This window comes from Polypterus senegalus, chromosome 6 (genome assembly GCF_016835505.1).
Source record: "Polypterus senegalus isolate Bchr_013 chromosome 6, ASM1683550v1, whole genome shotgun sequence".
NCBI lineage: Eukaryota > Metazoa > Chordata > Cladistia > Polypteriformes > Polypteridae > Polypterus > Polypterus senegalus.
In genome coordinates, this window is record NC_053159.1 from 181,354,756 (window position 1) to 181,369,715 (window position 14,960).

General features: G+C 41.1%; 1 protein-coding gene across 6 annotated transcripts in view; it reads right to left on the bottom strand.

Annotated features, from left to right (window-relative positions):
* atf2 (activating transcription factor 2) overlaps positions 1–14,960 on the bottom strand; it is a 224,207-nt gene that overhangs the window by 198,386 nt on the left and 10,861 nt on the right. For 4 of the 6 annotated variants that reach the window (XM_039757683.1, XM_039757682.1, XM_039757681.1 and 1 more), the window contains exon 2: positions 2,195–2,303. In XM_039757683.1, coding sequence (XP_039613617.1) covers positions 2,195–2,281 — 87 coding nt within the window. In that variant the 5' untranslated portion in view covers positions 2,282–2,303. The remainder of the gene's footprint in view (positions 1–2,194; positions 2,304–14,960) is intronic. The other 2 variants (XM_039757684.1, XM_039757680.1) reach the window with 1 other exon arrangement.

Consider the following 14,960-nt stretch of genomic DNA (forward strand, 5'->3'; position numbering starts at 1 on the left):
CCTTACTCGTGTGTTCTTTTTGGACAGCCAAGGCTTCTTCCTGGCACACCTTGTGTGCAGGTCCAATATGTGTACAGTAATCCCTTGCTATATCGCGCTTCGACTTTCGCGGCTTCACTCCATCGCGGATTTTAAATGTAAGCACATCTAAATATACATCACCTGATTTTTCGCTGGTTTCTTGGATTTCTGCTGACAATGGGTCTTTTAATTTATGGTACATGCTTCCTCAGTTTGTTTGCCCAGTTGATTTCATATAAGGGACGCTATTGGCGGATGGCTTAGAAGCTACCCAATCAGAGCATGTATTACATATTAACTAAAACTCCTCAATGATATAAGATGTGCTTCCCGCGCTGTAATGGAAGGTAATTTTTTCTATGACGGGAGGAGGGAGTAAAGAGTGCAGATGGGTGTTGGTCGCTTCAGTGCAAAACCAGCTACAAGAAGGAATGTACTGGGAAGATGGCCAAAGGGTTATGCTGACTTGTTTTTCACTTCAAGGGGCTTCACTGTACGCAACTCTTATTATTGTGTGTCTTCTGGTACTAGGCACCGTCTCGGTCAAGGCCAAGTAGAGGAAAAACAACACCGTGTTCCGTGGAAGGGTATGTACTGAAACTGATCACTTCTGTATACACTGCTTGCACGTAAGCCGCTTTTGGGCAAGGACACTCAATTAGCATATAAGGGAAGGTTCCGCCCTCAGTTTCTTTGGAAGCTCAACGGTGGGGAACATGCACACTGCCCGGTATTGGACCAGGCTTACGAGTTGATCCTCTGACGAGACTGACAAGTGGGCTCCCTCAGTCTACTGGTCTAGAATGATGGCTCTGGGTCTTTTGATATTACTGTAAGCATAATCTTGTTTCTGTATGTCTATTGTCACTGCATTATATGTATTTGAATGTTGCTATAATTGAATAAGTATTTGAATGTTGCTATAATTGAATAAGTAAATTTTACTAAAATATCGGACCTTCTCTCTCTGATTCTTGCCTACTTACTCTTTAATCCCTTGAACCATTTTCCCAATTAAAACACGCGCGGTGCTTGATTGTTTGCTTTTCTATCTCTCTCACCCTCTCTGACATTCTCTGCGCCTGACGGAGGGGGTGTGAGCAGAGGGGCTGTTTGCCTAGAGGATACTGACGCTCCTCTACAAAATGCCGCTTTATTGCGGTGCTTCCGCATACTTAAAAGCACGTATTGATTTTTTGATTGTTTGCTTTTATCTCGCTCTCTCTCTGATATTCTCTGCTCCTGATGTGCGCACTCCTTTGAAGAGAAGATATGTTTGCATTCTTTTAATTGTGAGAAAGAACTGTCATCTCTGTCTTGTCATGGAGGACAGTTTAAACTTTTGACTAAAGGGTGTTATTTCATGTCTAGAGGGCTCTAATAATGTTAACAGTGTGGGAGAGTTTAAAAGGGCTTAAAATGTATAAAAATAACCAAACAAACATATGGTTTCTACGTTGCAGATTTTCATCTATCGCGCCGGGGTCTGGAACGCTACCCCCGCGATCGAGGATGGATTACTGTAATCTCTTTCTGTTTAGATGCACCAACTGCCGCAAGAAATATCAGGAGATCCTGCCATGAAATTTTGGGGTTCTTGGAGACTTCTGTAAGTATAAAATGGTCAGCTCTTGCGCTAAATTTGCTAGGCCTGGACAAAGTAGCAGTTGCTTGAAATCTACACCATTCGTAGATGATTTTCCTTACAGTGGAATGACTGATTTCAAGTAATGTGGCCATCTTTTCAAACCCCCTGCCAGGCTCCTAGGCATCCCCAAGTTTATTTTTGGGGTCCTCAGAGTGCTCTTTTGATCTTGCCACGATGAAACCATACACTTCAACAGCAACGGGAACACCAGACCCTCAAAATCTGAAGTTTAAATAAGGCGGGGACCACCAACAGACACCAAAAGGAGGTCCTAATTATTGGCGCTTCATCTGGAATACCCGATTCTAGTTTTATGATTTGAAGCACTGATAAATGTCATGGTGGACTTACTTTTCCAACTGACAAATCTGCATTTTGCTACTTTAGAGAATACACCGTGTCAATTTGATGTGTCATTTGTTCAAGTGTATCACATTTATTTAAAGGCACTATATGCATGAAGATCGAATGTTTGCCTGTTCAAATATGTTGAAAAAGTCAACAGTTTCCATGGGGTGTACTTACTTTTTCACATGACTGTATGTTCATCAAAAACACACATACCTGGCCGCATCCAGGAGCAGTGCATAGAAAGGGTTTGTCATCACTCATATTCAACAACTCCTTTTGTCACCTAGAAGAAAGAGCAGACATTCATATGCGAGTTCAGGGATGGCATCACTACAGCATATTTATATACTCACCGGCCACTTTATTAGGTACACCTGATATTAGGTACTGCTTGTTAATGCAAATATCTAATCAGCTAATCACACGGCAGCAACTCAATGCATTTTGGCCAGTAGGCATTGTTAAGACGACCTTCCACAGTTCAAACCGAGCATCAGAAAGGTGACTCACAGTAAGTGACTTTGAATGTGGCAATGTTGTTGGGGCCAGACAGGTTGGTCTGAGAATTTCACAAACTGCTAATCTACTGGGATTTTCATCTACAACCATCTCTAGGGTTTACTGAGAATGGTCCAAAAAAGGGAAAATATGAGCGGCAGTTCTATGGGAGAAAATGCCTTGTTGATGCCAGAGGTCAGAGGAGAATAGCCAGACTGGTCTGAGCTGATAGAAAGGCAACAGGAACTCAAATAAACACTCATTACAACTGAAGTATGCAGAAGAGCAGCTCTGAACACACAACACGTCAAAGCAGATGGGCTACAGCAGCACAAGGCCACACCGGGTGCAACTCCTGTCAGCTAAGAACAGGCAACTGAGGCTACAAGTTGCACAGACTCACCCAAAATTGGACAATAGAAAATTGGAAAAACATTACCTGGTCTGATGAGTCTCATTTTTTTGCTGTGACATTCAGATGTTAGGATCAGAGATTGGCGTCAACAACATGAAAGCATGGAGCTATCAACAGCTTAGACTGCTGGTGGTGATGTAATGATGTGCGGGATACTTTCTTGGCACACTTTGGGCCCCTTAGTACCAATTGAGCATCGTTTAAAGGCCGCAGCCTATCTGAGTGTTGTTCCTGACCATGTCCATCCCCTTATGACCGCAGTGTACTCATCTTCTGATGGCAACTTTCTGCAAGATAACGTGCCATGTCACAAAGCTCAAATCATCTCAAAATGGTTTCTTGAACATGACAAGGAGTTCACTGACCTCAAATGCCCACCACAGTCAGCAGTTCCCAATCCAGTAGAGCACCTTTGGGATGTGGTGGAAGGGGAGATTTGTATCATGGATGTACAGCTGACAAACAAACGTAATACTTTCAAGCTCACTTAATATGAGTTAATGGTGGGCTGATGCCTATCCTGGCAGTCTCTGGTGCAAGGCAGGAACCAATCCTGGATGGAATGCCAGTCTCTCGCTGGCTCATTCACTCACATTACCCACACAAGGCCCATTTAAAACTGCCAATCTATTTAACACACACACACATCTCTGAGAGGTGGTGGAAACATTAGAGCGAGACCCCCCAACTGTGTCAGCCTTGCAGTTATTTCTACATTCAGATATAAGATCTACTTTGTCATTGGTTTAGAGCTGGGGTCTCCAACATGTACTACTGGTAGCTCGCAACCCCTTTCCAAGCAGCTCGCCAAAGAGTTAATGAATCCTGTTTAAAACTTGATTAGTCAAATTAGGGGTGGGCAATCTTTCCAAAAAATCATGAATTGCAAACTATCTTTTCAATGTGGCATACTCTTAAGAGACTATCCGGACTCAAACTCATCAAGACCTAAGTAACACTTGAATTTAAATATCAAACAAAGTTGAATTCAATTGTTCTCTCGTTCGCTAGCTAAGTTAAGGTACACGCCCCAAAGCTGGCGAGCTACATGTTTCTCGGACTCGTGCAAATAAAGCGAACTATGATACATAGCGAAATGAGACAAGTCACAAAATCAACCAGAATGTTCAAGCAAATTATAGAAAAAAACCCGATCTAAACCCGTTAGGTAGTTCTCTTGTGAAAAGCGGACAGACATACAGACAGGCGTTAGATTTTATATATTACTAGGCTGACCCGCCTTTTAAGGCGACCGACTTTTAAGTTGACCACTTCTTAAGGCAATTCAATATGTAGATCAATTTGATATTTTATACAAACTCATTAATTTCGTTATATTGCATTCGAGCGGTATTACTTTAATACTCGTAGTTTCTGTTATTTTTGTGATGAAATTTAAACTTTTTTTCTATATTGAGTTCGCCCTTTTGAACCCCCCTGATATTTACTACGCGGTGAGGCATTTGTACTCCATTAACATTAATTATTTCCAGAGACATAATTTTGTCTATTTTTCCAGCGCATCGCGCACAAAAGCAAGGGAACGATGGGAGCACCAGAACTCTGCTCACATCATGTCGCTTCGTACCGCAAGTAGTAAGTCTGTGATAAGCGGAATACTGCTACGCTTTCCACTCACGGGACGGAAGGACAATCCCGACCGCTTTTATATAGTAAGAAAGAAGAAGAAGATATCGCACAGTCTGGAGTAGAAAATCATCTTTTAACTGGAAAAACAAAACTACAAAACTACAAATCCCATCGTGCATTGCAAACTCTGCACCTGCGTAGCACTCACGGGACGGAAGGACAATCCCGACCGCTTTTATATAGAAGGACTAGCCGAAGCCCGTCGTAGCATACAGCGGTGTAAGAATAGGAACGGAAAACGGTGAGAAAGGAATTCAGTATAACAAAGGCTTAGGAAACCACCGTCGCAGTATAACGAAAATAGCAAGGAGCGAAACCAATGCCAATGGTCGAGAGTACCTTCCTGTAGCAGGCTACGGAAAACATAGACATATATAGATAGACGCCACATTCACTGTATTGCCCAGTCAGCGTGTCCACCCTATTACGAGTAATAATAATAATAACAATAATAAATTTTATTTATATTGCGCTTTATATTTAACATTCTCAAAGTGCTACAAAATAAGAATAAATTAACAAACAAGATAATCTATAGAAATAATTTAGCAAAATGCCTTTCTAAAAAGATAAGTTTTTAGGTTTCGTTTGAAAGCATCAGTTGACTATGGGGCTCTCAGGTAGTCAGGGAGAGAATTCCACAGCCTCGGCGCCACTGAAGAAAAGGCTCTATCACCCATACTGCTAAGCTTAGTTCTGGGAACTTGAAGAGTGTTAGTATGCACAGAGCGGAGGGTGCGTGAGGAAGTATGAGGGATAAGGAGTTCCTGTAAATACAGGGGAGCAGATCCATAGATGCACTGATGGGTAAGGAGGGAAACCTTGTACTCAATTCTAAGTGGTACAGGGAGCCAGTGAAAGGTTTTCAGGATAGGAGTGATGTGGCTATGCTTTCGCACCCTCATCATGATCCTGGCAGCGCTGTTCTGAATGTACTGGAGTCTCTGGATACTCCTGCCAGGAATCCCAATGAGGAGCGCATTACAGTAATCCAGCCTGGACGAGACAAAGGCATGGACAAGCCTCTCTGCATCTGCCAGATAAGTGTTGGACAGAGTTTAGCAATGTTCCTGAGATGGTAAAAAGATGACTTACAGAGATGTTTAATGTGGGTGTCAAAAATGAGTTGAGAGTCCATTTTATCACCCAAATTTGTAACAAATGTAGAAACAGGAATGTTTTGATCAGAAAAAGTGATACTGGTGATGGTAGAAGAACGAAGCTGGTGTGGTGTGCCAACCAAAATGGCTTCCGTTTTAGATCTGTTTAGCTGAAGGAAGTTGAGCCTCATCCATGCCTCTATTTCCTCCAAACAAATAGTCAGTGTAGATGTAGGCAGAGGAGCAGTAGAGGAGGTGGGAGTAGTCCTAAGATAAAGCTGACTGTCATCGGCATAACAATGGAAAGATAGACCATGTCTGCTAATGACACTTTCAAGGGGGAGCATGTAAATGATAAAAAGGATGGGGCTCAACACAGAGCCCTGTGGAACACCACAGGTAACATTATGGGTGTGAGATTTTGCGCTGCCAAGAGCGACATACTCAGTTCTACCGGTCAAATAAGATGTAAACCAATTCTGAACAGTTCCTGAAAGTCCAATGGTGTATTGCAGACGGCGAAGAAGAATATTATGATCAATTGTATCAAAAGCAGCTGTCAGGTCAAGGAGAATGAGTAAAGAAGGAGAACCAGTATCTGCTGACATCAGAAGGTCATTAGTGACCCTGACCAGGGCTGTTTCGGTGCTATGGTATAAGTGCCATTTAAACTAATACAGGTACACGTGGAAACCGGGTTTTCTGATAAAAAAACAATAACGTTTTAAACAGTATCGTTTACATACAACAGATTTTGGCGAATCGTTTACATGCAATTATTTATATCCATTTATACACTAATAATGGCAATTATTAAATATTATTATAATTATTAAATAATTCCTCCCATATAAGTAACATTTCTCGGAGTGCCTTCTTCCATCTTTGAAGCATTTCTAGACCTCGTCCTGTTCTTACGCAACACAGTACTGAAGTATCGGTTAATGCCCGAGTCACCTCACGTATAGATTACTGTAATGCTATTCTATCTGGCATTCCACAAAAACCTATCTTTCACTTATATCTTATTCAAAATTCTGCTGCCAGGATAATAACCTGCTGTTCTAAATCCACTGAAAATATCGCACCGATTCTCTCTCAACTTCACTGGCGCCCTGTTCAATACAGAATACAATACACAATCCCGCTCTGAACATTTAAAGCTCCCCACAACCTCGCTGATCTCCTCCAGACTGGCACTCCTCTCGCTCACTCAGATCCTCATCTGCAGCTCTACATTCTGTACCACACGTCAGACTCACTGCTATGGGAGCGTCTCTCCTGGTGCTCCTCAACTCGGGAATTCTCTTCACTCTCATATGCATCAGCTCGATTCAATAACACATTTTAAAACTACCCTCAAAACTTATCTTTTCAAACTGGCATACCAATTGTGAATTTTGCACTGTTACTGCCAGGTATTTTTGTTTGTTTGCTAATTATTGCTGTTTAATTGAGAGCGACGGTGGACGTGGAAGTAGGATTAGAGATGGTGGGCGGGGCTCTGTGAGTGGGCGGGCGTCTTGCGTGCCCTTTGTCAATTATATATATAGACTAGCAAAATACCCACACTTCGCAGCGGAGAAGTAGTGTGTTAAAGAAGTAATGAAAAAGAAAAGGAAACATTTTAATAATAAAGTAACATGATTGACAATGTAATTGTTTTGTCATTGTCATGAGTGTTGCTGGCATATATATACAGTATGTACTAGCAGAATACCCGCGCTTCGCAGCGGAGATGTAGTGTGTTAAAGAAGTTATGAAAAAGAAAAGGAAACATTTTAAAAATAACGTAACATGATACAGTGGTGTGAAAAACTATTTGCCCCCTTCCTGATTTCTTATTCTTTTGCATGTTTGTCACACAAAATGTTTCTGATCACCAAACACATTTAACCATTAGTCAAATATAACACAAGTAAACACAAAATGCAGTTTTTAAATGATGGTTTTATTATTTAGGGAGAAAAAATCCAAACCTACATGGCCCTGTGTGAAAAAGTAATTGCCCCCTGAACCTAATAACTGGTTGGGCCACCCTTAGCAGCAATAACTGCAATCAAGCGTTTCTGATAACTTGCAATGAGTCTTTTACAGCGCTCTGGAGGAACTTTGGCCCACTCATCTTTGCAGAATTGTTGTAATTCAGCTTTATTTGAGGGTTTTCTAGCATGAAGCGCCTTTTTAAGGTCATGCCATAGCATCTCAATTGGATCCAGGTCAGGACTTTGACTAGGCCACTCCAAAGTCTTCATTTTGTTTTTCTTCAGCCATTCAGAGGTGGATTTGCTGGTGTGTTTTGGGTCATTGTCCTGTTGCAGCACCCAAGATCGCTTCAGCTTGAGTTGACGAACAGATGGCCGGACATTCTCCTTCAGGATTTTTTGGTAGACAGTAGAATTCATGGTTCCATCTATCACAGCAAGCCTTCCAGGTCCTGAAGCAGCAAAACAACCCCAGACCATCACACTACCACCACCATATTTTACTGTTGGTATGATGTTCTTTTTCTGAAATGCTGTGTTCCTTTTATGCCAGATGTAACGGGACATTTGCCTTCCAAAAAGTTCAACTTTTGTCTCATCAGTCCACAAAGTATTTTCCCAAAAGTCTTGGCAATCATTGAGATGTTTCTTAGCAAAATTGAGACGAGCCCTAATGTTCTTTTTGCTTAACAGTGGTTTGCGTCTTGGAAATCTGCCATGCAGGCCGTTTTTGCCCAGTCTCTTTCTTATGGTGGAGTCGTGAACACTGACCTTAATTGAGGCAAGTGAGGCCTGCAGTTCTTTAGACGTTGTCCTGAGGTCTTTTGTGACCTCTCGGATGAGTCGCCTCTGCGCTCTTGGAGTAATTTTGGTCGGCCGCCACTCCTGGGAAGGTTCACCACTGTTCCATGTTTTGCCATTTGTGGATAATGGCTCTCACTGTTGTTCGCTGGAGTCCCAAAGCTTTAGAAATGGCTTTATAACCTTTACCAGACTGATAGATCTCAATTACTTCTGTTCTCATTTGTTCCTGAATTTCTTTGGATCTTGGCATGATGTCTAACTTTTGTGGTGCTTTTGGTCTACTTCTCTGTGTCAGGCAGCTCCTATTTAAGTGATTTCTTGATTGAAACAGGTGTGGCAGTAATCAGGCCTGGGGTGGCTACGAAATTGAACTCAGGTGTGATACACCACAGTTAGGTTATTTTTAACAAGGGGCAATTACTTTTTCACACAGGGCCATGTAGGTTTGGATTTTTTTCTCCTAAATAATAAAACCATCATTTAAAACTGCATTTTGTGTTTACTTGTGTTATATTTGACTAATGGTTAAATGTGTTTGATGATCAGAAACATTTTGTGCGACAAACATGCAAAAGAATAAGAAATCAGGAAGGGGGCAAATAGTTTTTCACACCACTGTGTGTATATATATATATATATATATATATATATATATATATTGTCAGGGATGCCAGGTGCCATGACCCGGCCGGGACGCCAGGAGGGACCGGAAGAGGGTCCGAGCCCTGCCTGGATCACGTGGGGTTTGCCTTCCGGGTTGCTTTTGGGGGCCACGGGTCAAGGGCATGGAAGCCTTTCCCTGTAGGGGCCCGTGGTCACCACCAGGAGGCACCCCAGTGCCTTGGGGACCTGGTGTGGCGGAAGTGCTGGGGGGAAGATTTATGACGGCGCCCGGAGAGCAGCCGGGAGGACAGCCGGCACTTCCGCCACACTGGGGCGTGGCCAGAAGAAGATTGCCGGGAACACCTGGGGCTCATCCGGGTCCTCTATAAAGGGGCCGTCTCCATTCATTCGAGGCTAGAGTCGGGTGGAAGAAGGACGAGGCAGAAGAGAGTGGAGGCGCCCGAGAAGAAGGCATTGTGGCCAGGACTGAGTGTCATTTTGGGGTTTGTGCACTTTATGGACTTTGGACTGGGTCTGAGTGACCATTATTATTTGTGTAAATATTGTAAATAAACGTGTGGTGGTATTTTAACAACATGTCCGCCTGTCTGTGTCCGGGCAAAGTTCACAATATATATATATAAATATATATATATATATATTTTACACACACATACATACATGTGTACATATATACACACACACATATACTATGGGGTGCCAAACTGGCAAATAAATTGATTTTGTGAATATATAAAGTCGGCGTCACAATATATAAAGTCAAAACTTGAATATATAAAGTCAGCGTCAGAATATATAAAGTCAGCGCTGGAATATATAAAGTCAAAAGTTGATTATATAAAGTGAGCATCGGAGTATATAAACTCACTCCTGAATATATAAAGTGAAAGTCAAAATCTATTGATTGAAACGACTCTGAACTGAAGTAATTTAACAAAAACGTATTTAGAAAAATAAATTAAAAAAACACTGTTTGGTTAAAGTTTTGAAAATGATGCATGTGCCCTGCCCAGGATTGGTTCCTGCCTTGTGCCCAGTGTTGGCTGGGATTGGCTCCAGCAGACCCTCGTAACCCTGTGGTCGGATTCAACGTGTTGGGAAATGGATGGATATTCCGACGCTGACTTTATATATTGAAGTTTTGACTTTATATATTCCAGCGCTGACTTTATATATTGAAGTTTTGACTTTATATATTCCAGCGCTTACTTTATATATTCCGAAATATTCCAACGCCGCCTTTATATACTCAGGTTTTGACTTTATATATTTGGGAATGACTTTAGGCTATATATTCAAGTTTTGACTTTATATATTCCAGCGCTGACTTTATATATTCAGGTTTTGACTTTATATATTCGCAAATGACTTTATATATACAAGTTTTGACTTTATATAGTTAAATGTAGTCATCATTGCATAACTTTTTCTTTACCATAGAAATTTAAAGACTAAATTCATCTTCCATTCCTAACAAAGATATTTCTGGCGACTAAATAGAAGCTACTTATATCCAAATTCGAGTTATTGAGCTGTCGCCTGCCTGCCTGAATAAGTCACCCTCGCTTCGCTCTTACTTTTTTACCGTTCATTTAATCATGGCTAGTGGCGGAAAAATTATAACATGGAAGGAGGATCACACTGAGGATGGCTTTACCAAAACAATTATTGATGGCGAATCGATTATTCATAAAGCTTGAATTGGTGATCTGTTTTTCTGTGTTAACCTCATATTTTTTCATACTTCTTCTCAAACCAAGGGGGTGCGAGGCTAAAATGAATCGGGATGCGCTGATCAATGTAATCGGTGTACCAGGAAATCATGCATTGACAGAAGTTCCCCTTTGCTTGTATTGCAAAGTGTGATTAAATGTGTGATTTTTTAACGCGTTATACAGCACATGCATTGAAGCTTCTCAGCTGTGCTTGTGCTAAGAAAAGGAAACATTTTAAAAATAACGTAACACGATTGTCAATGTAACCTTTTGTAAGTAGTGCCTGGAGGATTCAGTGTGGAGAAACTCTACAGACAGTGTGTGTATTAACTTGTGGATTTTTCTGTGAGTATTTGGTGGCAGCGTCACAAAGTCGCTTCTGTATTACACTGCGTGCGTTAGCTGCGGAGCTCAGCTCAGAGCGAAATGAGGTGAATGGGAGGGGAGATGATGACGTGACTCCCCCACCCGCCTTAACTGTCAATCCCCCCACAAACACAGTCTCTCGGAATTTGCATAAGCATAGCCCCTCACCTGCAATTTTAACTTAGTTACAAAGTGATCAAAACTCTCGTTTATATCCTGCGTCCTCTCATTAAACTTGTATCCCGCATTAGTCGTGGGCATGACAAACGCCAGCGGCAGCCTGTCTATGAACTTAATTTAAAGTTTAGGTTTACACCGTGCTTTGTTTCTGAAGTAGCAACACTCATGAATATGGTAGTATGTGTCACTCGCTCACTTCTTATTGTTTCGCTGCCTTCTCAATTATATAATGCATGTTTTATTCAGCGCTTTTTGGAGCTCTTCCTGGTTTTCTACGCACTGCGTTGACAGTCAGTTCACGTGATTACGTGGGAAGCGTGATGATGTCACACGAAACTCCGCCCCCCCACGGCTTTCGAGCTCAACTCCATTACAGTAAATGGAGAAAAATAGCTTCCAGTTATGACCATTACGCGTAGAATTTCGAAATGAAGCCTGCCCAACTTTTGTAAGGAAGCTGTAAGGAATGAGCCTGCCAAATTTCAACCTTCTACCTACACGGGAACCTGGAGAATTAGTGATGAGTCAGTGAGTGAGTCAGTGAGTGAGTCAGTGAGTCAGTCAGTGAGTGAGTCAGTGAGGGCTTTGCCTTTTATTAGTATAGATACCGTACTGTATATTAGTACACTTTCAAAATAATGTGCAATTAAAGTCTCAACAGCATTCTCAGCATTTCTGGAGCTTAGTAGAGCCACATAACTATAAGAATCTTCACCAAGCAGCTCTGAAAATGTCTGCTCTGTTCGGGTCTCCATACCTCTGTGAGTCTGACATGAATGTCATGAAATCAAAGTTCAGAACACGACTGACAGGCGAACATTTAAATGACTCCATAAGAGTGAACCTCAGTGGCTCCACTCCACCAGACACCTGCCTCTCTTGTTGACTCCATGCAGTGCCAGTCATCTGACTAACTAAACAACACGTCACACATGCGACTGGACCTGTGAATAAAGTGACACACTGACATGTGACAAAATGACAAATGAATAAGTCAGATCTGTGTGTTTGGAATTGCATTGTTTTGTTGTGACAGCATTCATGTTTTAATTTAGTAGTGTGAGATACAATAGAAAATGCATACAGACATACAAAATGCTCTTGCATGTGAACTAAATATTTTTTTTGTGATGTTTTAATGCAAAATGTGAGTTGTGGACACCAACATTTTGTACATGTTCGGGCAAAACAAGCTTATTCAGTTTGTTTGGGTTGAAATAAGCTATGAGAATAAACGTCAGAAAACATGAGGAGCTCTCGGCCATTTTCATTTTGTAAAAGTAGCTCTCTGGGGAAAAAAGGTTGGAGACCCCTGGTTTAGGGCAATCAAATGGTTTTTCTTTTACATAAACTTTAACAAAGTGTCATCTCTGGAAAGCCAGGCTGCTTACGAGAGTTCGGTGCTGCACTAATTTGAATAAGAAACAAATAAACTCGGCCTTAGTCATGTATAGTATCTTGCCTGGAAAAGAAAATCAATGAAAATAGTCTTGAGCTCATTTTTTTTTTAATTAGATTTTCCAAAAATATTGTCATCCCTGCACTTCACCAAACAAACTGTTGCAATTTCGAATGCTTTGGCATTCACATGATTTATTTCTTTCGTTTGCATTGGAATAGCAAGAGTGAAAGGGCAGGTCTACAGGACGGTAGTGAGACCAGCTATGTTATATGGGTTGGGGACGGTGGCACTGACCAGAAAGCAGGTGACAGAGCTGGAGGTGGCAGAGTTAAAGATGCTAAGATTGGCATTGGGTGTGACGAGGATGGCCAGGATTAGAAATGAGTACATTAGAGGGTCACACACTTTATGCACCCGTATTCAGCTCGCTCTGTCACCGCAAATGCTGTGTGAACAGCCGCCCTCCGTCACCAGCCACTGTTTGCTGGATGAATACATGCGGGTGGCTTGTGGTCGATTATTTCCCGTTTCAGAGTCAAAAGTTACGAGGGTTAAAGACTAACGGCAAGAATATTTTTAGTAAATTATTATTTTATTTCAGTTAGTCTTTCCAGCTACTTTAATAGTTTCGTTTAGTTTTTCTTTTTGGTTTTGTTAATTATTTTATTTCAATTTTTTTAATAACAGTTTCAGTTTTGATCTCAGTTTTTGTTAACTACTAGGAGGCTCCGCCCCCTGCTTGCTTCACTTGGGCGCTATGCACTAGCCACTTCGTGGATCTGCCGCTCGCGTATGGTAAAGCAGCTGTACAATTTAAACAGATTGTTATTTTCATGGGAATTGTTACATATGCATAATAGAGCTAACTATTTTACATTACAGGTAGTAATTAACCATAGTGAAAAATAGTAACATGTAATAAATTGAAAGAAACTTATTTTTCATGTTGCGTTAGTGGTATTCGTTGCATTAAATGTTTTCGTGCTGTTTGGCTTTGAAATTAACATGGAAATACTTTTTAAACAATATTTTTTTGAATTAATAATCGCATTGAATTTTGATTCCTTGTTTGGAGATACATCGTGACAACGCAACTTATAACTTCCCGTGAATGAATATCGTTTCTTTCTCTGCAATAAATAGTCTGACTTTTTCGAATGTTTGTCCATGTGATTTGTTAATTGTCATTGCAAAAGCTATTCTAACGACACACTGTAAATGTTTTAATACGAGTGGCAAAGCAAGATCTCCTTTGGTGTCTAATGTGTTCCGTGAAAGATGTACTTCATTACCTTTCTTGTCGCCTGTTAAAATTTTACACGTCAGAATTGTTCGACAGCACAGACATTTAACCAATTTGCCATGTAACCGTTTGACAGTTTTCATGTTAATTCGTTTCTCTGTGCTAGGATTGCCCGATTACTCATTTCTTCCTGTTGATAACCCTTCAGGGTGAAATTCTTCAATAAGAGTTGGACATAATACGTGCTCTTTTATTGGGAACTTAAAGTGAGGAAAATGTAAAAATTTATAAGAGCTGAGCGCGCAGGAACTGTGTCTGACAAAAGCATTCACACGAATGAGAGGTGAGAGGACTGTGGGCGTGGTCGAGAGGAGGGCGGGACCTCAAAAAAATCTCTTGGCAATAGACTCGCCTCAAGATTTCATTTTTAAATAGATGATAATAACCTTGGTGCACAGAGCCAAAAATATGAAAACTGTGCCACCAAATACTTATGGACCCGACTGTAGACCAGTCAGACTCATTGCTGGCCACATTTTGGGGGCTTGTTGAAGTATGCTTTGGGTCATTGTCCTGCTGGAAGACCCATAATCTTGGTCCGAGTCAGCTTTCTGGTGTTTTGTCCTACATTGCGTTTTAAAACTCTTTGGTAGTCTTTAGTTTACATGATGTCATACACACAGGCCAAGGCATCCAGGGACAGAAGCAACAAAGCAACCCCAAAATATCTGATCTCGTTTAGATTGTTCTAACATTTGAATATTGGGGGGCTCGTGTTGTGGATGTAAAAAGTGCATATTTGTCATTTACACAAGAACACAAGAAGGTTCATATTTTAGCTTAGGATTTAATCAGTGGATGATGTGGAAACAAATAAGCGTTTCTGTTTTTGTTGGCTTCTTGATCTTTGGTTCTCCTTTTTATGTGTTTCAAATTTTACACATTTTCTTAATCGAGC